The sequence below is a fragment of the Corythoichthys intestinalis genome, chromosome 22 (assembly GCF_030265065.1).
Source record: "Corythoichthys intestinalis isolate RoL2023-P3 chromosome 22, ASM3026506v1, whole genome shotgun sequence".
NCBI classification, from domain to species: domain Eukaryota; kingdom Metazoa; phylum Chordata; class Actinopteri; order Syngnathiformes; family Syngnathidae; genus Corythoichthys; species Corythoichthys intestinalis.
This window is the reverse complement of record NC_080416.1, coordinates 25,061,187-25,084,271: the sequence shown is the minus strand read 5'-3', so window position 1 is coordinate 25,084,271 and position 23,085 is coordinate 25,061,187. Positions and strand designations below refer to the sequence as shown.

The window sequence follows — 23,085 nt, the reverse complement described above, 5'->3', positions numbered from 1 at the left end:
ATTTTTGTATTTATTCTGAACTTTTTAATGTTTCTTATTAACATTTCTTTTTAATTTCTTATTTTTTTTGTATATATATTCATTTTTATTTCTCCTTTGATTTAATTATCTATCTATTTCTGTTTTTATTTGTAATTTTTGTTTAATTCTTATTTTTGTATCTATAGTCGTTTTTATTTTGCCTTTTATTGATTGATTTTTTTTCTTATTTATATTTTTAATTTTGGCAGCTTTGGTCCTCCATAAACTTGGACTAAGAATTGTTTCGTTTGTTTAACACATATACACATAACATTACATTCAAACAGGGTTACGCAGACTTTTCAAATGCACTGCAATTACCATAAAGAAACCGGAATAAATAATTCTAAGAATAATCAGATCCATTGGAGAAGGTAAACATCGGGGTTTTTAATCATGTACATGACTCCATCACCGACGACCATGCTTTAATAGGGGGGGAAAAACTAGATAAATAAATAAATGTCAGGTCACATGATTGTGGGATGAACCAGATTAGATTAAGGGATTCTCTCTCTCATTCTTTCGCTCAGAGGAGCAGGAGGCGAACAGCTCGCTCGACATACGTTGATGTGACAACAAACTCCACACTTGTCTGTTATTATTCCTTTTAAACGTAAAAAAACGACATTACCCCCGGCAGCCTTCATGTAAATTAGTGCTCGCTTTGGTTCAAGAGAGGAACATTTGAGGATGATTTCGCCGTGGGACCGTTGGTACTCGACGAGTTGCTGCCTCTGCTGCCATGTCCGGACGGGCACCATTATTTTGGGCATTTGGTACATGGTAAGTTTTTTTTTTTTTAAGAGCCTAGACTGAAACAAATATGTTGACTTCATCGAGATAATCGACGTATTGTTTGCGTTTGTTTACGTGCCGATAGATTTGAGTTGTACTAGCTAGCCTCGATGCTACAATATTTCATTTGCTTTTGTTGTGAAATAAGGTTGCATGGAGTGTATTCATGTTGATTTGCAATTTTTAATATTTTGGATCGTTTTTAAGAAATTTAATAGCAACGCCTGCAGATCGGCTTCTGTTTTGGATCCAGTGTATCAAAAATAATGACCGTAATTTTCGGACTATAAGGCGCACCTGACTATAAGCCGCCACCCACCAAATTTGACACGAAAACGGCATTTGTTCATAGATAAACCGCACCGGACTATAAACCGCAGCTGTCCTCACTGTATTCTGGGTCTAACATTCCTCCTAGCATGCATTGCAGCGCTCCAGATGTAAATAACAATCAAAATTCAAGTTCTGTACTAATTATTTCTTCAGTTACTGATCCAGTTGTTTCATTAATTGCTAGTTATGGTATTTGGTACTTGACAGTGGCGCCATTAGACTGTCATTAGACAATCATAATTATTACATGACACTATCATGAGCATTATTGAATGCTCATAACATGTCATTTAGTGTTATCCGGCAAATTATCTAACTTTTGAATTGATTTAAAAGATCCAAACTGGACATAAATGGAGTTAGTGACATAATTTGCCAAATTACACTTAATGACATCTGTCATAAGTATTCAGTAATGCCCATGATAGTGTCATGTCATAATTATGACGGTCTTATGATGCCGCTGTCAAATAAAGTGTTACCTATTAACCCAAATAAATCAACAAATAAGCCGCACTGGACTATAAACCACAGGATTCAAAATGAAGGAAAAAAGTAGCAGCTTATAGTACGAAAATTACAGTAGTGTTATACAGAGAACAGAACAGAGTGGTATGAAAAAGCATCTGAACCTTTTGGAATTTCTCACATTTATGCATAAAATCACCATCAAATGTGATCTGATCTTTTTCAAAATCACACGGATGAAAAAACAGTGTGTGCTGGAACTTTTTTTCCAGATACTTTTTCATACCACGATAGAATAGAATAGAATAGAATAGAATAGAATAGAATAGAATAGAATAGAATAGAATAGAATAGAATAGAATAGAATAGAAAGTGTTTATTTTCATTGTACGGAGTTCGAGATTTAAAACTTCGCCATCGTGCATCACATAGAACAAAAGTACAATAAGTCTAATGAAAATTTAAAAATTTGTAATAAAAACACAAATTACACTACACATATTGGGAATAAAATGAATAGGTGACTAGCAGCAAGTGGTAATGTATGGTAATATAACTGCGTAATTTACAGTATTCAGACTAGGAGGCCGATGGCTGACCTAATATGAAAGTGAAAATGACAGTTTGTGCATAGCTATTGATGTAACAGTGCAAAAAATGCTATAATGTAACTGCAAATATTGCATATGCAGGTCCCAGGTTATGCAGGTCCCAGGTTATGCAGCGCCCAGATTTAGACAGATGTCAGAGAATATATTACTTACTGAGATGGATGTGACAATGTTGTGGCATTAGCAGTGCAATGACAGTGACATTTCAGTTTGATACAGATTACATATCAACCAAAATCAGGAGCAAATATTCTTTCAATTTACATTTTACATTTGGGTTCATCAAAGGCCTCTTTAGTTATGCAAAACATCATTTATTTTTTAAAATATTAGATCAGGTAAATATATATTTTTTAAAAAATTTAAAAATTAAGAAATTGCCCGGAAATATGCTCTCCAATAGAATTAAGTAATATGCCAATTTTAGTGATATGCGGTGCCTAGTTTATGAAAACTATGCAGTATGTTTCAATAATTTATTTCCATGTTTATGCCACTAAAATAAGTACTCACAATAAAAACAGTTTTTTGAAACTGAACATTTAACGCCTGTTTTTGTTGGTTTTAGATAACAGATTCCCGTCATGGCCTTTTACCCTACATGTGCACTTTGGTTAAATTTAGCATTGATGCTTTTGTACTAACCTGAGCTTTTAAACATAGTAGTACACTGCTTAAGCCTGCTAAATCCCCAAGCAGGCTTTTGTAAGCGTTTACACCATCCTTCTATAACACCATACTATTAATACATGTGCCTTAACTGTATATGTACAATTGGCTTTTTTTCAATTTTATTTCATTATTTTATTTTGAGGCCATATTGCCCAACTCCAGTCTCCTTTTTGCCATTGTAGACAGAAATGTTGACAAATATGGAAATAGCATTAGTCTGCAACTGCTTTTCAGCAAACCGTCATAGAACATTAGCATCAAGGTCACTGCCTGTCAAAGTAGTTTTTCTCCAAAATTGATTTTTTTCCCCCCCTGTAGCTCATCAACGCGGTCGTGCTACTCATCCTGTTGTCGGCCCTCAATGACCCCGTGCAATACCGCTACCACCTCACCAGCTCCGAGCTGGGCACCGACGTCGATGTCATGGACGACGCCAGTGAGTACAAACGTGTCATATTTACTTCGAATTTTATCGTAGCCTACTTTTCATTTACACAAATACAGAATCTCTACTTCACTCTGTGTGAGAATATTTGCTACCTCTGCCAGATAGCTGGGAAGTAAACAAGAAAGAGGCGGGAAAAATTGTCAACATTGCCGGTAATCCCAGCAGTTTGTCGAGTCTTGGCAACATTTAACAAATCCCGTCATCAGTCAATGGATTGGTGAGTCATTCAAGATGGACGCCATAATCCTGCGGGGAATGAGATCTCTGCTTTTAATCAGACTCCGCATTGGTGTGTGTTTGTGCGTGGTATTGCTCAGTGACCACCACGGCCGCCTGAGGGAAACCTCGTGCACTCTGTGGCACGTCAGCTAAGTCCGTGCTGAGAGAAGGAGAAAAAAAACCTGCCGCTAGCACATTGGCGGGAAAAATAGCTTTAGCTTTTAGCTTTAGTGGCAGAAAACAAACTCGATGAGTTGTTTTAATGAATGAGAAAGCTCACTTTGCTCAATTTAAGGATTGCCTTCTTTATGTACAGATTTTTCTTTGGTATAATGTATTTTTCAGTTTTAAAAAAACAATAGCATTATGAAGGAGAAAAAACAGAAGTCACATTTTTGAGGGGAAATGTGTCTCAAAAACCTTTACCTAGAAAATACATTTTGTGTTAAAATTCAAGTTATGATAATTAGAATTGCACCAATTCCATTTTCCGGCTTCTGATACCGTTGCTTTACCGATACCACATAATTTGAAAAAAATATACCGTTATTCATAGAGTTTGACTTTTCGGCCGGGGGGGGGGGACAACATGTTGATGACCCCAAAACGCAGTGTCAGCAATAAAGTTAACTTACAAGAATATGTGTAATAATAAGTTGAAAATGAGCGTTTTTTGTTTCCCATCATTCTAAATTCTAAATCAGGCTGCTTAGGACAGCTATACTTTTCGCCAAGATCGTCATCCATTGAATATGGTACGCCCGCCGGTGTCATGCCAATGTAATTACCCCAGTCAAAAATTGTATTCCCTGGGCGGAGCCATATGGAGGTAGATTTGTGTCTTCATTATTCGATCAAAAAAAATGTGTTTGAATGCAAAAATAAATTTGAAACTCAAAAAAATGCACTTGAAAGCTATTTTTCTTTGAATTGTTGTTTTGATTGAAGTCAATTTTTTTTTTGATTGAAGCAACTTTTTTGATCGAAGCAATGTTGTTTTGCGTTTTGGCCACATTTTTGCTAGGAGATTTGTGTCTTTATTATTATATTATTATTATATTATATTACTATTATTATTATATTCAAAGGGGAAAAAAATTTTTTTTAAAACGAAAAATCACTTCAATCAAAAAAAAAAAAAATTCAATCATAGAAAAAAAGTTTTTGAATGCTATAGAATATTTGAGACTCAAATATTTGCATTTGAACACTTACATTTTTAATTTAAAAAGTTTTCTTTGATTTTAGCAATCCTTTTTTGTTTTTGGGCCATATTATGGGTAGGACATTTGTGTCTAAATCATTCAATCCCCCCAAAATATTTTCAAACAAAGAAAAAAATCATTTGAAAAATAAGATTACCCTCGCCTATTTTTTTTAAATAATAATATGCAAAGCCAATGACCGTCTAAGGTGCTAGTCACTTGATCGGTTCAAAAAATAATTTTGACCCATTATAAAAATCTTTTTTTTGTTCATTTCATTCATTTTTGTTGTTTGCTTTAATGCTTTACAACTTTTATACATATATAGGAAAGTCAATTACATGCAATTACACTTTTCGGCCACCGGGGGGGGGCTGGCCCCTCTGCCCCCCCCCCCCTTAAACTCCGCTTATGACGTAATTTTGGGACTATAAGGCACACTTGACTATAAGCCGCTACCCACCAAATTTTATACGAAACTGTTTTAATGTGGTTTTTGAAGGAGTACAAAAATGGCACATTCTTAACGTTTTCCAGTGCTGTAAAAATGTGTAGAATAAATATTAAATTTCAACATTTCTGTCAATAAAGATTTGTGTCATAGCCGGCAGCACACGTTTCTATCAGCAGGGCGGGATGCCAGGCAGGTGGTTATTGTGAACAAATAGGCAGCCAAGTACCCAGTTGGGAGTGAGAGAAAAAGTGTGATTCTATTACTTCTGAAGAACAAAAATAGATTTAAGAAGTGGATTGCATTGCCAAACTCCACTAATGCTGCATGTTTTGTTGCACGCCGGGAGATAATAAAGTGTGGAAAACCGTTCACAGATGGTGAATACATGAAGGAGACATTCATCAACATATCAAAACACCTATGTGCAGACTTCAAAAACAAAACTGAGATAATGAAGAAAATCAAAGACATGCCCAGTTGAGGGGCATGTTATGCACGTTCCATTTTGTTGTTTTTCTAAACCTCAAATAAAAATGACCTCAAAAACTGGTTTACTTTATTGCATTTCTATAATTTCCTAAAAGCAATGAAACATTTTATTAATACTGTTAAACTTGAGGTGGCATCATACAACAGAGTAGTCACGTGGCACGTTGGATGCACTGCATTGAAAATAAACATTAAATCATGAAGGCTCATTATGTATTTTTAGCCGACTTTGTCATTTTGATAGTAGGCTAATAAAACTAATACAGATACAGCATGTGTTGCCTTCATTATTAGGCTTATTTAAAGCTTTTAATTTTTTGTGGCTCCAGACATATTTGTTTTTTTGGTCCATTATGGCTCTTTCAACATTTTGTGTTGCTGACAACTGCACTAGATGAAGCTGCGTTAAAGGGAATGTCATGCCATGAATAACTAATATTGATCCATAAATAAGGCGCATTGATTATAAGGCATACTATCGGCTTTTTAAAAAAATGGAAGGCTTTTAGGTGCGGAAAATATGGTAACCGGTAACACTTTTTTTGACAGTGGCGTCATAAGACTGTCATAAGTCCTAATTATGACATGACACTGTCATGACAGATGTCATTTAGAGTCATCCATCAAATTATCTCACTTTTGAATGGATGTAAAAGATAGGAGCCGGACATACATGGATTTAGTGACAAAATTTGCCAGATGACACTTAATGACATCAGTCATAAGCACTCATGAATGCCCCTGAGTGATATGTCATAATTATGACGGTCTTATGACAGTCTTATGACGCCGCAATCATATACCTATTACCTATTAACCTAAATCAATCAACACATAAGCCACACTGGACTATAAGCCGCAGGATTCAAAATGAGAGAAAAAATTAGCGGCTTGTAGTCCGACTATTACTGTACATTTTTTTCTTTTGATAGTCATTGCATACTCACTTGACTGTAAAGTAATTGCTAACATGGCTTGGTCAAACACATCTATTTGAAGTAAGAGGGTGACATGGAATGAACATTCGCTGCCACATTTCTACTTCAAATAGATTGGACGTCTACTAATGATAAATACATTGGTGGAATGGTGGACCTTGGCCAGAAGAAATTCAACTCATTTGCTGCCATTGACGGCGCTGAACGCCCAAGCCATTTGAAGTGGGAGGGAGATACTGATGACATTATTTTCGTGCCATTGATAATCGGTGCAACACTAATATTAACAACAGAATAAAAACCAGGCTGTATTGTATGTTAGCTTTTAGTACATTAGTGGTTATTAAGCTGCACGATGCACAAAAAGCACTATACAACACAAACTGTAAGTAATGTTTATTCCTTAGTCATGCCAGTTGGTGTGAAATAACATTTAAGAATTTTTTACATGATTTTAAGTGGCAGGACTAGCCAAATTATGAAACATTTATAGCCTGAAAAATACAGTAAAGTTGAGTTGCTACCTGTTAGCATAAAAAAGCTAGCTATAGTCATGTGAGTTGCTGTGAAATAACATTTAAGAATTTTTTACATGGTTTTAAGTGGCAGGACTCGCCAAATTATGAAAAAATTATAGCCCAAAAAATACAGTAAAGTTGAGGTGCTACCTGCTAGCATAAACAAGCTAGCTATTTTAAGGCAGAACGATGACGCAATGAAAGGATATCAATGTCATGATGTACTATTCATTTCTTTTACTTAACACAATGAAAATGCCTTATGAATGAATGGAAATATATTTTTCGAATTACAACACTGAAGGCTGAAAAAGAATGCCAAAAAACAACATCTTTTTATAGGCGTCTATTGTTAGCGCTGCTTGGCAACTATCAATCCACCTCTGGATGAACCCGGCAATCCAATTGAATTTAGCGATCACACAGAGTTCAGATTCCAAGGGCTAATAAAGGAAACCAACTGTCTATAATGCAAGCTAATAAGCACGTATAATTCCTCAAAGGACTCTTTGGTAGCTATTTTACCTCCCGGCAATGTTTTACACATTAGTGCTTAACTCTTTCACTGTCATCGAGGGTGACTGACATCAGCCTAAAACTTTTTTCCCCTTGCAGATATCTGCATAGCAACAGCAATTTCCCTCCTCATGATTCTTATATGTGGCATGGCAACATATGGCGCTTACAAGGTGAGTGAATGTTTATTTTTCTCCCCCCATCACACTATCCTTGTTTCCCTCTCATTTGAACTTCTCATCATGACCCGCACAGCAACACGCCGCATGGATCATTCCGTTCTTCTGCTACCAAATCTTCGACTTTGCCCTTAACACCCTAGTGGCTATCAGCGTGGTGGTGTACCCCAACACGGTGCAGGACTACCTCCAGCAGCTGGTGAGTACTTGCTTTTAGCCACATTAACATGGAATTTGCTTGAAATGTTAATACTTGAGACTTTTTTAGGACTTGTACAAACGCCATCACTTATGGTTGATGTTTTTTTTCCCCTCGCTCACAGCCAGGGACCTTCCCTTACAAAGAGGACATCATGTCCACCAATAATATGTGCCTCGTCTTTGCAGTCCTCCTCTTCATTGGCGGCATACTCTCCTTTAAGGTAACATTACAACTGTAGTGAATGGTACAAGACGACTGATTTGGTGCACCAATAGTACAATTGACTGGGATTTGAATGCTTGTAACATGATCATTCAATACGCGCCGCCCCCGTTCAAATGGATTTGACGTCTGTCGCTGTCAATTTGGGCTGCATCTATCAATTATTTTAGTAGTCGATTTATCCATCAACTTGTTAGTTTGAATAATTGAGTAATCGGATTAGGAACATTTGATGCGTTGCAGAATCAATTTTAGGAGATGTATAAAAAAGGCTTGCTAAGATTGCACTTTCAAAAGAGCATTTAATGCGTGTACAAAATAAACTTCCTGATTGTTTCTTCAAACTATGCAGAATTGCACTTTCATTTAAAAATAAATTAAAATACCTGATCTTAGACGCTAGCTTACCATGCTTTTAACAAATCGTTAAAACCCAAAAAACGGCTAAATACAACGATAAACTAAATTACGAATGCTTAAAAAAACATAAGCTCAAACAAAAACTCACTTGATGTTGGTCTTGACAGGGAGCAGCTGGATTCAGCCATGTTAAATGAGTTATGACATATACACTGTTGCCACTAGAGGGCAGTGTATCCACCCAAATCAATAACATGAAATGCAAACACTTTCAAAACCATTACAACGCCACTCTAATTAAACGAATACTCGAAGCAGCAAAATTTGATTCAAATAGGGTTGTTCCGATCATGGTTTTTTTTTTGCTACCGATCCGATCCCGATCGTTTTAGTCTGAGTATCTGCCGATCCCGATATTTCCCGATCTGATTGCTTTTTTTTTTGCTCCCGATTCAATTCCAATCATTCCCGATAATTTTTCCCGATCATATACATTTTGGCAATACCATTAAGAAAAAATGAATAAAATTCGGACGAATATATACATTCAGCATACAGTACATAAGTACTGTATTTGTTTATTATGACAATAAATCCTCAAGATGGCATTTACATTATTAACATTCTTTCTGTGGGAGGGATCCACGGATAGAAAGACTTGTAATTCTTAAAGGATAAATGTTACTTTGTATATGGTGACTAAATATTGCCATCTAGTGTATTTGTTGAGCTTTCAGTAAATGATACTGCAGCCATTTAACTTCTGCCCAAATACATGATGGGAAGTGCAACCATGACTGTGCGTAATGATAACAAATGATATATCTTCTCTGCGTTGGGAAATATCATAGGTTGTTAAGAAAAAGATCAACTTCTACCTTTCTTCCCTACATTGCTTCCCACGATTATTCTAATATTTGGGAGAGGTATTGTAAGGTTTTGGCCATTTAAAAAAAGGCTCCAAAGGCTGCCAAAATTCACTCTACTCATTTTACGCTGCCTTTTAGCTCTCTATACTGTATGGGTAAAACGACGCTACTATAGAGTGAACGCGACAATGCGTGAGTGGGTCGCAGCGCATCCGTTAATTACGTTAAATATTGTAACGTGATAAATGTAAAAAATATTAATTCTCTCCGTTAATGCGATAAATTTGATAACCCTACCTTAAGCTTAAACTAAAGACTCTTGAAGAGTGTAACACATTATGTCTGTAACGTTAAATACAATTAGAAAACGATTTCATTAAAAAATATATATATATATTAAAAAAAGGCATGTCCGATATTTTTTGGCCGATTCCGATTCTTTGAAAATGACGTGATCATCTCTAGATTCAAAGCTTTTTTCTAATCGAATTACTCGAGTTAATCGATTAATCGTTGCAGCACTACTGTCAGTGTCTGTGAATGAGTTATTGATTGGCTTAGAATTCTATAAGACAACCATTCAAAAATAAATGATATTAAAAAAAAATAAATGACTAAAATTAAAAAAGGAATTTTGGGAAATCCGAGTCACTTTAGTGTGCTTATAGTTAGCTGGGATAGGCTCGAGCACCCCTGTGACCATCGTGAGGATAAGAGGTACAGAAGATGAATGAATAATAATTTTAAAATTTAATCGTACAGGTAGTCCCCGGTTAAAGAACGAGATCATACGCTGGCAAGGTAACCCGAATTTCATCGCTGAGCCTGCGCCGTTTTCCCTTTCTCTGCCTTCTTGTAATGTTAACTGGCGTTCGCCCCCACTTCCTAACGTGAAAGCAACGCTCGAAACTAAAATAAAGTAGTGCTGGTGTGACGTCAAACAAGTCCGAGTGCAACAAAGGAAAGCGGACCGCACATATACCAGAATTTTCGGACTATAAGCCGCTACCTTTTTCATTCATTTTGAATCCTGCGGCTTGTTTGTTGATTTATTTGGGTTAATAGGCAACACATGCCTCCTAGTATGCATTGCAGCGCTACAGATGTAAATAGCAAACAAAATTCATGTTCTGTGCTAATTATTTATTCAGTTACTGTTCCACTTGTTTCATTAATTACTTGTTATGGTATTTGGTAATACTTTATTTGACAGTGTTCTCATAAGACTGCCATAAGACTGTCATATTTATGACATGGGCATTACTGAATGCTTATGACAGATGTCATTAAGTGTCAAATTATGTTACTAACTCCATTTATGTCCAGTTGGATCTTTTGCATCCATTCAAAAGTGAGATCATTTGCCGGATAAAACTAAATGACATCTGTTATAAGCATTCATTAATGCTCATGACTGTGTCATGTCATAGTCATGATTGTCTAATGACCGTCTAATGGCGCCACTGTCAAATAAGGTGTTACCAAATACCATAATTAGCAATTAATGAAACAACAGGAACAGAATTGAAGAAATAATTAGCATAGAAGATGAATTTGGTTATTTAAATCTGTAGTGCCGCAATGCATGCTAGGAGGCATGTTGGACAACAACAGTGTTAACAGTAGGTGGCAGAAGAGGTTGACTGTCTCCCTCAAGGGAGCAGTGATGCCCAAATGAAGCTTCTTGAAGCAATAAAGCTTTGCAGCCATTTGGTTCAAAGCTTCATGGTGGTTCATTTGGTCTTATGACAGTCGTCTTTTGGTGTGAATATCCGCAAATGCCGCTTTCGTGTCACATTTGGTGGGTGGCGGCTAGGTCTGAACGATATATCGTTTAAACATCGCCATCGCGATGTGCGCATGCGCAATAGTCCCATCGCAAGGACGTGCGATAGTTTTTTCATTTCATTTTTTTAAATCCACAAACGTTTGTTTTGAGCAAGGAGCGAGAAGGAGAGTGTACAGTCTCTCATTCTCTCCAGCTCGCAGTCATCGGCTCCTCCCCCTCCCCTGCTAGAGCGGAGTGGAGGGAGGAGGGGCCGAACAGCAGAGCGGAGGGAGGAGGGGCCGTTTTCAAAGTGAAAGCAAGCAATCAAGCAGCACGTTGAATAGGGAAGACTGTCTCCAAAAGGAGTTTTGGAAGTATTTTGGCTATCGACAAGAATATAAGGAACAAAAAACAGCCCTGTTGACAGTGCCTCGCCATGGTTGCCTCAACAAGAAGTAATCCGTCGAACATGTGGGACCATTTAAAACGCAGGTATCTATGCATTCCTGCTACGAGCTTCCCATCAGAGGCTTTTTAGTACAGGTGGGAACATTGTTACGTGCCAACGTTGTTGTCTCAAGCCTGCAATGGTGGATAAACTAGTAGTCTTGGCCAAAAACCTATGAGACCCAGTTGAGAATTGCTGAGCAAGGAAGGTGGACGATATGCAGACAAATACATAAATTTGGGAGTTAAAATGGTTCTGTTATTCATCAGTTATTTGCTGTTATTCAGTTCAATTATTTACAAGTTCAATTGAGTTTCTGTTTCTTTTATATTTAAATTAACTGTAAATCGTATTTTTCAAATAACTATAGTACAGCTGCACATAAAGTTTTGATACTTAATATTTTTTTAATATTTTTACAACTTTGTTGCAGTTTTGCAGTTCTATATTGTTATATTTTGTGTAAACAACTCAGGGGACTAATGCACTTGCACTTTTATTTGACAGATTTAATATTTAAGTTCAAATATGTTGACAACTTTATTGTTTTACTGAGGTTCTTATTTATTGTTATAGTTTGTGAACAACTCTTATTTGTCATATTTAATATTTTTGTTCAAATATGTTTACAACTTTGTTGTTATTTTACCGAAGTTGTTATTTATTGTTATATTTGGTCAAAAACTCAGGGGACGAATGCACCTGCTCTTTTATTTGTCATTTAATGTATTTGCTGCTGTTGAAGTGTCAAATATTGTGTTCAAGAAATTATCTATTTTGTGCAGACATGGCTTCCTGGATCCCTTCATAATAATACAGCAATCTTAATCATTCACAAATGAAACGGTATTATATGAATACACTGTGGTCACGGTGTGTCATGCAAAGTATTTCCAAACAGCTATTCAAGTCATCTAGTGAATATTTCTTTAAAATTTTTTTTTTTTTTTTTTTTTTTTTTTACTATTTACTATCGCAATATAATATCGCAATATATTGCACACCTAAAAAAAATCGCAACAATAGTTTTTTCCAATATCGTTCAGGCCTAGTGGCGGCTTATATTCAGGTGTGCCTTATAGTGCAAAAGGTAGTACAATGAAATACCAGATATGCACACGAATTAAAGATGAACCATTTAGATTTAATAGATAACAAAATTAAATGTCAAATAATATACTGTACTTACCATGAATGCTGAGAGGGGGCGGACAAGAAACTGTTATGCGACTATAAAAAAAACAAAAACAAAAAACAACTGGAGACAAAACGGCAAACGAGACTCATAAAGTCAAAATCACATCAAGTCAGGTACGTCGTAACCTGGGGACTACCTTTATTGATTATTTTTGAAAATTTGTCAAACATACTGTACATATTTGACATAATCGAATTTCAATTTTCAATTACAATTGATTAAATTGTAATTTAGACGCAAAATGTAATTTCAAATATTGCCGAAATTAATTTTTGAAATATTTTACTATTATCTTTAACTATTGATAAAATTAGTCAAAAAATGCAATGAAACAGTATATTATTATTAAATATACAGTTAGGAGAGAAATGCACAAATTGGAAAATATGCCAAAACAGAAATAGAATTTAGCATATAATATTGACATTTAATAATTGTTATTTAATTCTTCAATATAAAATGTCAACACTCTGAGCTTTGTGACTTAATAATTGTCTAATTTCAAATATAATGAAATATTGAAAACGTTTTACAAATAAAACCACAAACCTCAGTAATTATTTTTCAACGTACAACTATTCCAACTTACTATTATCAATAATTAATGTTGTGAATTTTCATTAAGCGAATATCCGATATTTCATATCATTCATATCTTTCTTTTCTAAGCCTTGTTGAATGGGTATACCTCTATTTGTCTCCCGTATATGTTTCCATAAGCGCGCGCACACTCGATGAACATTGCTCACTCACAACTCGGATGTTTTCATCATATCCTTCTGTGATGAATCAGAACGCATCACACATCATGAAGCTGTGAACATTTCCATTTCCGCGCACACTACAAGTTGATCACACGCTCAAGAGAGCAGCAGGAAGTTCATTTCCTCACGCCTGAATGCACAGATGCCAGTGGTGGAAAGGAACCAAGTGCAAATACTTTGTTGCCGTCTGTAGATTTCTCCAATATCATGAAATTTAGAGAGTGCAAGTCTGACGGATGCTCCTCTGGACGCTAATCAAAGTATACTGGGCGCACGTCCAAAGATGGCAGCGCGGCTTTTACTGATACTTGTTTAGAAGATGGATCACTTTCCCTCTTCTCACTTTTTAGAATGAGCAGATGGTTTCAAGGGGGGAAATTGGAGCGGCTCGTTGCTTTACTTTTTTTGGCACGGGTGCGAGCATAGCACGCCGCTTGGTCTTTTCACATACAAACACAATGAACCTGCTGTTCGCCTGCCAAGTCCCACCTCAGCGCCGCTGATGCCTGATGAGATGTAAGTTGAAGGAGCACGGCGAGAAAACAGCCGCTCCACAAACAACAAAATAAGAAAGTAACTTTTTGGGCAAAAAGACTCACTCTGCATTTAAGTTGTACCAGATTTTTCAGACGATCAGTTCATATGTACGACTGAGTATTAGGGCTATACGAATTAAAAAATGTTTTAAAAAGGATTAAGAGAATAAAGTCATATTACAAGTAAGGCTGCAGCTATCGATTATTTAGGTAAACGATTAATCCCTCAATTAGTTCGAATAATTAAGTAATTGGATTACAAACATTTAATGCGTTGCAGAATAAATTTTAGAATATGTAAAACAAATATACAAGTATTTATGCTTGCAAAAATATTTACTTTGGCTTGGTAAGATTACTCTTTCAAAAGAGCATTAAATACGAATACAAAATAAAATTTTTGAGTGTTTCTTCAAACTATGCAGAATTGCACTTTCATTTCACAAGAGCAAAAAATGCATTTAAAAATAAATTAAAATACCTGAGCTTAGCCTAAAAAAATATTTAAAAATAATAATAAATGAGGATTTAAGTACAACAAAAGAACAATTGCCTAACTTGCGTAGCAAAAGTCAGCTAGCTTAAGTGCTATAAAACGCTAGCTTTTTTTTTTTTTTAACTAAATGTCAAATGCATAAACAAACATATTAGCTAAAACAAAACATACTTTATGTTGGACTTAACAAGGAGCAACTGCATTCAGCCATTAGACAAGTTATTGCATATTCACTGTTGCCACTAGTGTAATCAATAAAACCGAATGCAACACTTCCAAAACAAACCATTACAAAGTCACTCAAATTAAACGAATCCTCGAAGCAGCAAAATTTGATTCGAAGCTTTTATCTAATCAAATTACTCGAATTAAACGATTAATCGTTACAGCACGGATTACAAGAAAGAAGTCGTAATATTACTAGGTAAAGTTGTTATATTACGTATTTCTACGTGCGGCTAAATTAGCTAAATATTACGAAAAGACATAAAGCAACTACATAAGTTCTCTTACTTTGGCTGGAAGCTACAACAATGTATTAGTATAAATCTTTATATTGATTATAATTTTATGTAGATGTGCAGTAAGTTAAATTTCCTTACGTGTGAAACCGATACTAAAATAAAGCCTCACAAGATGCTTATTTAGCTAAATTAGCCGCACTGCATCCATACATATTACAAAAAGATACCGTATTTTCCGCAATAAAGGGCGCACCTTACAGTGCCTTGCAAAAGTATTCGGCCCCCTTGAATCTTGCAACCTTTCGCCACATTTCAGGCTTCAAACATAAAGATATGAAATGTAATTTTTTTGTCAATAATCAACAACAAGTGGGACACAATCGTGAAGTGGAACAACATTTATTGGATAATTTAAACTTTTTTAACAAATAAAAAACTGAAAAGTGGGGCGTGCAATATTATTCGGCCCCTTTACTTTCAGTGCAGCAAACTCACTCCAGAAGTTCAGTGAGGATCTCTGAATGATCCAATGTTGTCCTAAATGACCGATGATGATAAATAGAATCCAAATGTGTGTAATCAAGTCTCCGTATAAATGCACCTGCTCTGTGATAGTCTCAGGGTTCTGTTTAAAGTGCAGAGAGCATTATGAAAACCAAGGAACACACCAGGCAGGTCCGAGATACTGTTGTGGAGAAGTTTAAAGCCGGATTTGGATACAAAAAGATTTCCCAAGCTTTAAACATCTCAAAGAGCACTGTGCAAGCCATCATATTGAAATGGAAGGAGCATCAGACCACTGCAAATCTACCAAGACCCGGCCGTCCTTCCAAACTTTCTTCTCAAACAAGGAGAAAACTGATCAGAGATGCAGCCAAGAGGCCCATGATCACTCTGGATGAACTGCAGAGATCTACAGCTGAGGTGGGAGAGTCTGTCCATAGGACAACAATCAGTCGTACACTGCACAAATCTGGCCTTTATGGAAGAGTGGCAAGAAGAAAGCCATTTCTCAAAGATATCCATAAAAAGTCTCGTTTAAAGTTTGCCACAAGCCACCTGGGAGACACACCAAACATGTGGAAGAAGGTGCTCTGGTCAGATGAAACCAAAATTGAACTTTTTGGCCACAATGCAAAACGATATGTTTGGCGTAAAAGCAACACAGCTCATCACCCTGAACACACCATCCCCACTGTCAAACATGGTGGTGGCAGCATCATGGTTTGGGCCTGCTTTTCTTCAGCAGGGACAGGGAAGATGGTTAAAATTGACGGGAAGATGGATGCAGCCAAATACAGGAACATTCTAGAAGAAAACCTGTTGGTATCTGCACAAGACCTGAGACTGGGACGGAGATTTATCTTCCAACGGGACAATGATCTAAAACATAAAGCCAAATCTACAATGGAATGGTTAAAAAATAAACGTATCCAGGTGTTAGAATGGCCAAGTCAAAGTCCAGACCTGAATCCAATCAAGAATCTGTGGAAAGAGCTGAAGACTGCTGTTCACAAACACTCTCCATCCAACCTCACTGAGCTCGAGCTGTTTTGCAAGGAAGAATGGGCAAGAATGTCAGTCTCTCGATGTGCAAAACTGATAGAAATATACCCCAAGCGACTTGCAGCTGTAATTGGAGCAAAAGGTGGCGCTACAAAGTATTAACGCAAGGGGGCCGAATAATATTGCACGCCCCACTTTTCAGTTTTTTATTTGTTAAAAAAGTTTAAATTATCCAATAAATGTTGTTCCACTTCACGATTGTGTCCCACTTGTTGTTGACTCTTGACAAAAAATTAAAATTTTATATCTTTATGTTTGAAGCCTGAAATGTGGCGAAGGGTTGCAAGGTTCAAGGGGGCCGAATACTTTTGCAAGACACTGTATATTGATAATTATTTGCTAATCATCTCATGACATTCCCTTTAGCGCAGACATTCTATCCGGTGGAGTACTTCTCAAATAGTGTGGCACGCCCCCCCTAAGGGCGCATGTGACCTCTGGGAAGCATACTTTTTTCCCTTAATTGAATAAAGTGTACTTGCACACCCACTCGGTGGGTGGCAGTGGCGCTCTCATTTTCAGAATGTGCGCAGTATTTTTTAACCAAATAAGACCACACAGCAAAGAGCACTGGAGATATGAAGACTTAGACGAGGATATATGACGATGCGCATTTAGCGTTTGGCTTTGACTTTTAATACAGTAGGAGAAGAGGAAAGACCAGTCTGTTTACTGTGTCTAAAAATGTTTGCAGCAGACGGCGGGAAGCCAAATCAATTAAGACGTCACTTAAATACATTAGACTCATATCGCATTGATAAGCCGCTTGATTGTTTTTCAGCAAAGACGTGCCGAAAATTGCCAACAATCGTCCTTCTTTCTCAGTGTTCCATCAGTAAACCAGCGAACAGTGTTAGCATGCTCAGTGCAAAATAACCCCACACCATAGCAAAGGAGCTGATACTTCCGGCAGCAAAAATAAAAACTGTCCCTCTGTCCGATGACATTGTCGTTTTTGTTCTATTTTTGTTTTTTCTGTCAAATTGTTCGGCATATTGTCTTCGTAAGTTAATGTTGCTACTCAATTTGAATTTATTATTATTGATTGATTTTATTCAATTTTATTTTTCAGTATCAAATGGTAAAAAAATTTACCTTGAGCGTTTTTTTTTTTCAATTTGGATAGGACTTTTTTTATGAGGCAAATTGATGGGCTTTAAGTCTTTTCTGTTACAGAAAAAAACAATGTCAATAAAGTTACACTTTATTCTCAGTTGATATATAGTACTTTTTTCCTTTCATATAAAAAATTACACAATGTTATGCAGCGATGTACTTATTATAATAATTTTAGAGACAAAATGGTACCATTTACAGTAGCGGCAGAGAGTTGGGGGGGGGGGGGGGGCGCGAAACGTTTACGTCTTCCTGGGGGTGCGTAACAGAAACTAATTGAAAAGCACTAATCTAGTGATGCATAACGCAACCCCAACCACTACTACTACTGCCCCTTAATAATGCGGTGTACCGATTATATAGAAAAAAGTTTTGAAATAGGTTATTCATTGAATGTACGCCTTACAGTGTGGAAAATACAGTACGTCATATAACAACTCTAATGTCATAATTACGATATATGGCTTTATTTGCAAAATATTACGAGATTAAAATCGCAATATTACATATTTATCTTCATAAAGCTTTTTTTCTTGCTTTGTGTACCCCTAATGCTCCATCGTTCATATTAGTATATGTCATGCTCACATTTTAAATTGTACAAAATGGGGAATAAAAGGCTATACGGGAATCTGTTACTAAGCTTGTCGCAATATGCAATTAGTCAATTAATCGTCCGGTAAATAAAAATGAGGTCGGTAATTTTCCTAGCTACGATATATCGCCGCGTGGTGTGTTTGCGTGTTCTGCGTGCACTCAGCCCTTATGCGTGCTGATTGCATATGAGATTCCATTTCCTAAAACAGATGTTTATTGGTCATCAACACACTGTAGAAGTAAAGCTTAGACTTATCAAATAAGAAAACACATCAATATTAAACATTGCTACATTGAGGCTAATGGAAAAAAGGGAATGCACTAACCACTTTAGCCTGCTATAACATTGGCAGTCTTCTCCAAAACGCAAACTTGCAGTTAATAGGTCACACTTAAAACATGAAAACTCGCTGGTTTACAGGATTTGCAAACGAAGCCAAAAATTGACAAATCTAGAACTGACACCACATGCACGACGAAAATAGAATACTAGTGCACTTTTTTTTACTGCATGTAAAGCTTACGGGTAGCGGCCTAGCGAACTTAAGGCCAACATTTCAAAATAAAAGCACTTCATAAAGATGTCTGGAATTACTCTCATATACTTCCGATTCAACATGAAGATAGCTTTAAAATGACACCCGTTATGAATAATCTGATTGACAATGACTAATTTTGCTCCAAATCTTCTAACACATGCACTTTGCAGGACAGGATGACAGTCATTTTGGATCATATCAACACTTGATCAGCTCTAATTGGCAGAAAACTAAAATGGCGTTGGGTTTCACGCTCATTTCATATTCTACATACACTTAGCTAGCTTTCGAATAGCCAGTTACGCATTGTGTGTGTGCGTGTTATTTTTTAAAATAGTTTGTGGTGTTAAAATAACAATTTATTGCATTTAAATTTGCGATTCAATAGGGTGTATTGTCACTACATCAGTGGTTGAACTGGTAATTTAAAAAATTGACAATAATATCGCATATCGACAATAATTTATAATGTGTCTCCTACGAAAATTTATTGCAGCAGGCCAATCAGTTACAGTCATATATGAACTGTTTAGGCATCCAAAAAAATAAAAAATAAGAAACAATAGAGACTCGATCACTAATGTGAACCTTATATTCAATTCATTTGTCCGTCCAGGCCTACCTGATCGGTTGCGTGTGGAACTGCTACAGATACGTAAGCGGCCGAGGCACCACCGAAGTCCTCGTCTACGTCACCACCAACGACACCACGGTGAGTCCTTTAAACCCAAACCTACTCCACTGTGTCAAATAATTACAGCAGTTGTTCTCAAAGTGTGGCATGAGTGCCAAATACGGCCTCTCGCATCAATTTGTGTGGCCCGCAAAGTCAACCAAGTAGCTTGACATTGTTTCCGTAGTCCAGAAATCAGAGAATATTTACTGTTTTTTTCTCTTTTTTGATAACATAAATAAAACAAATACATAAATAATTTTTTTCTTTAAACTTTATCATTTTTTTCATCTTTTCATTGTGTTTTTAATTTGGGATTTTCTCATTTTTAGCTGTATTCTTCTCAATTGTTTTTTTTTTTTTTTTATTAATACAGTACTATTTTTATGGATTTACATAAATTTAGGCATCAAAGGTTTATACAGAAAAAATGACAAGAGTTGCTTTAAGGATGAACATTGACTTCCACTTTATATACCGTATTTTTCAGACTATAAATTGTATTATTTTTTCATAGTTTGGCTGGGAGTGCGACTTATACTCTGGACCGATTTATGTGTGAAATTATTAACACATTATTATATAATTTCACATGTTATTTTGGTGTTTTGGAGTGACACTGATGGTTTGGTAAACTTGTTAGCATGTTCTTTATGCTATAGTTATCTGAATAACTCGTAATAGCTATGTTACGTTAACATACCGGCCACGTTCGCATTCCGTTATTCATGTATCATGTACCATTATCATACTGTACACTTATTCAGCATGTTGTTCTCTATTGTATTTTTATTTTAAATTGCGTTCCAAGATGACATCTGTTCTATGTATTGGATTTTATCGAGTAACTTTCCCCCAAAAATGCGACTTATACTCCAGTGCGACTTATGTTTTTTTCCTCTTCGTTGGGCATTTTATGGCTGCTGCGACCTATGCTCATGTGCGACTTATAGTCCGAAAAATAGGGTATTTCTGTTGCACTGAAAATGGTATTGAGTACTTTTTTGAGCATTGATATCGAGTAGTTATTTCATATATTAACATATCTTCTCCATATTGATTTAAAATTCGGCTCCCTTGGTAAAATTGAAATTGGATTGGAATGATTGCCAGATTAGAGATGATATTCAGGGTACACTTTGTGCGTCCGTCGGGTCCTTGCGAGAGGCTTTAAGCGTGGTCACACTTTCCATCTGCCTGCCCGCGCTAATCCTAGCATTGATACGTAAGACATTAATCTGCCTCTGCCTCGCCGCCAACCTCATCATCATCATCGCCGTCATCGTCATTCATCTCGCACCTCAGCGACCGCTGGCTTCACGTGGCTGTACAACAGTCAGCGCATTCATTAAGTAAAGTGGCAAAAGCCATGAATATTAAAAGCGGGTATTGAATGAATACGTCTTTTATCGCCATTGAAAAGGCGGCCTTGGATGTTTCAGTGCGTGCTTTTATCTAAATGCCATTTTCCACACACACACTCCATGTGCTCTTTATATGTGTCCTCTCTTGTCGTGGACATGTTATGTAACGGACTGCTTGTCCGCTTCATTTCAAATCCTGGCCGTGATGGGTTCGTAGGCCCCCACCCCCAGCTGATGCCTCGCAATCGCGTCCCCTCCGAGCATATTTCTCCCGCTCGCCCGAATTAGTAAAGGGAAACATTTAAAAAAACACGGTAATGGATGGTTGTTATCAAGTCACATGGTGAGTCGTGCTTACATGTCTAGGCACATTTTTTATTGAGGTTCAAAATTCACAAACGTTATCAAGTTATCAAATGTCTGGGTGGGAGTGAATGAGTTTCTGGACTGCAGACATTTTACATTAATTTTATTTTAGGCATATGATTTACTTTCGCAAGCCACACACAATGATGCGACGGGACAGAGCTGGCCTCCGTGCTGCCAGTTTGATACCCCTGCATTACACAATTCAATTTTTGAATTTGTTTTTTATTTTTAATTTTGATTTTATTATTTCTTACAAAATATTTTTTTTAGATAAAAATATATCTTTTAAGCAAGAAAAAAATATTTTTTGGTCAGAAATTTAGCAGCCTGTAAAAAGCATGTACAGCTAAAAGAATAAAGTGGCCAAGAGAAGATCCCTGTGGGACTCCAAACAATCCATAGAATACGAATACATTTTTCTAAGTCCCTAAAAAATATAAATTCAGAAAAATATTGGTCTAAACTATAAAAGAGAAGATCCTTTTTGAAGAAATTGGCTAGAATACGTTCACAAAATTATAAATAAATTGTAGAGGTGCAACAATTAATTGATTAATCGACAAATAATCGATTAGCAAATTAATCGACAACTGTTTTGACAACGAATTACTCGTTTAGGACCTTCATCTTAAACTTGTCTAAATTCTTGAAATTATAACATACATATAAATTCTCAGTTTTAAATATTATCAGATTTCTTCATTATAATTGTTTTAAGTCAAAGTAGGACATGAACAAAAATCTGCTTTTACTTTGGAAAACAACAATTCACATTTTTGCCAATTTTCGGACATCTAAACCGTCTAAACTCTTAAAAAGGCTGCAACAACCAATCGATTGAATCGATTAATAAATTAGTTGCCAACAAATTTGCTAATCAATATAGTTATAGACTACAGTTAAATCAGGATGCTGTAATAAAATATTATTTTTGAAGAAGATAGTCATCCATTTTGTCTTCATTCTTATTTACAACATGCCCTAAAGCAACTTCAAGGTAACTTGTGAAGGTAATTGTAAAAAGTGAATTTTTTTCCGATTAATCGTTTAATTAATGATCCGATGGATTATGAAAATAATCTTTAGATGCAGCCCTAATAAATTGCAACAAATTAAATATTGATTCATTCATTCATTTTCCATGCCGCTTTTCCTCACGAGGGACACGGAGGTGGTGGAGCCTATCCCAGCTAACTACGGGCAATTGGTAGCCAGCCAATCGCAGACAAATTAAATGTTTAAATATATATCAAAAATAATAATTTTCCATAAATTCGAAGAAATATTCAAATAAAAGATATAAGTACAAGATGGTGAAAAACATTTTTTATAGGCTATGATATACATTTGAAAATTAAAAAAAAAACATTTAAAAACGCAACAATATTTTAACCCTTAAAGGCCTGCAACATTAAGCATTTGTCCGAGAATCCCAAAATAAGGTTTTAATTACACCTTTTTTTCCAAATTAGTAAAAAAGAAAATTCCAAATGAATATGTGTAATAAGCGCTCTAATATCTATATAACCCTTGCTAAATCCTGATGCAGATGCATGTGTTGACTTGCATCCAACATATTTTTTTTTTTTTTTAGAAAGAACTTTCAAAATTCTGAATTAGAATCTCAAAATCATGAAATTCTAAGTGTATCAAATGTGATACACA

The 23,085-nt window shown here is 36.0% G+C and overlaps 1 protein-coding gene across 1 annotated transcript in view; it reads left to right on the top strand.

Moving 5' to 3' along the window:
- Positions 1 to 555: 555 nt before the first annotated feature.
- laptm4b (lysosomal protein transmembrane 4 beta) overlaps positions 556 to 23,085 on the top strand; it is a 30,777-nt gene continuing 8,247 nt past the window's right edge. Inside the window, exons 1-6 of the mRNA XM_057827853.1 lie at positions 556 to 807; positions 3,222 to 3,339; positions 7,790 to 7,863; positions 7,946 to 8,068; positions 8,193 to 8,291; positions 19,631 to 19,726. Of these exons, the coding sequence (XP_057683836.1) occupies positions 715 to 807; positions 3,222 to 3,339; positions 7,790 to 7,863; positions 7,946 to 8,068; positions 8,193 to 8,291; positions 19,631 to 19,726 (603 nt within the window). The 5' untranslated portion in view covers positions 556 to 714. The remainder of the gene's footprint in view (positions 808 to 3,221; positions 3,340 to 7,789; positions 7,864 to 7,945; positions 8,069 to 8,192; positions 8,292 to 19,630; positions 19,727 to 23,085) is intronic.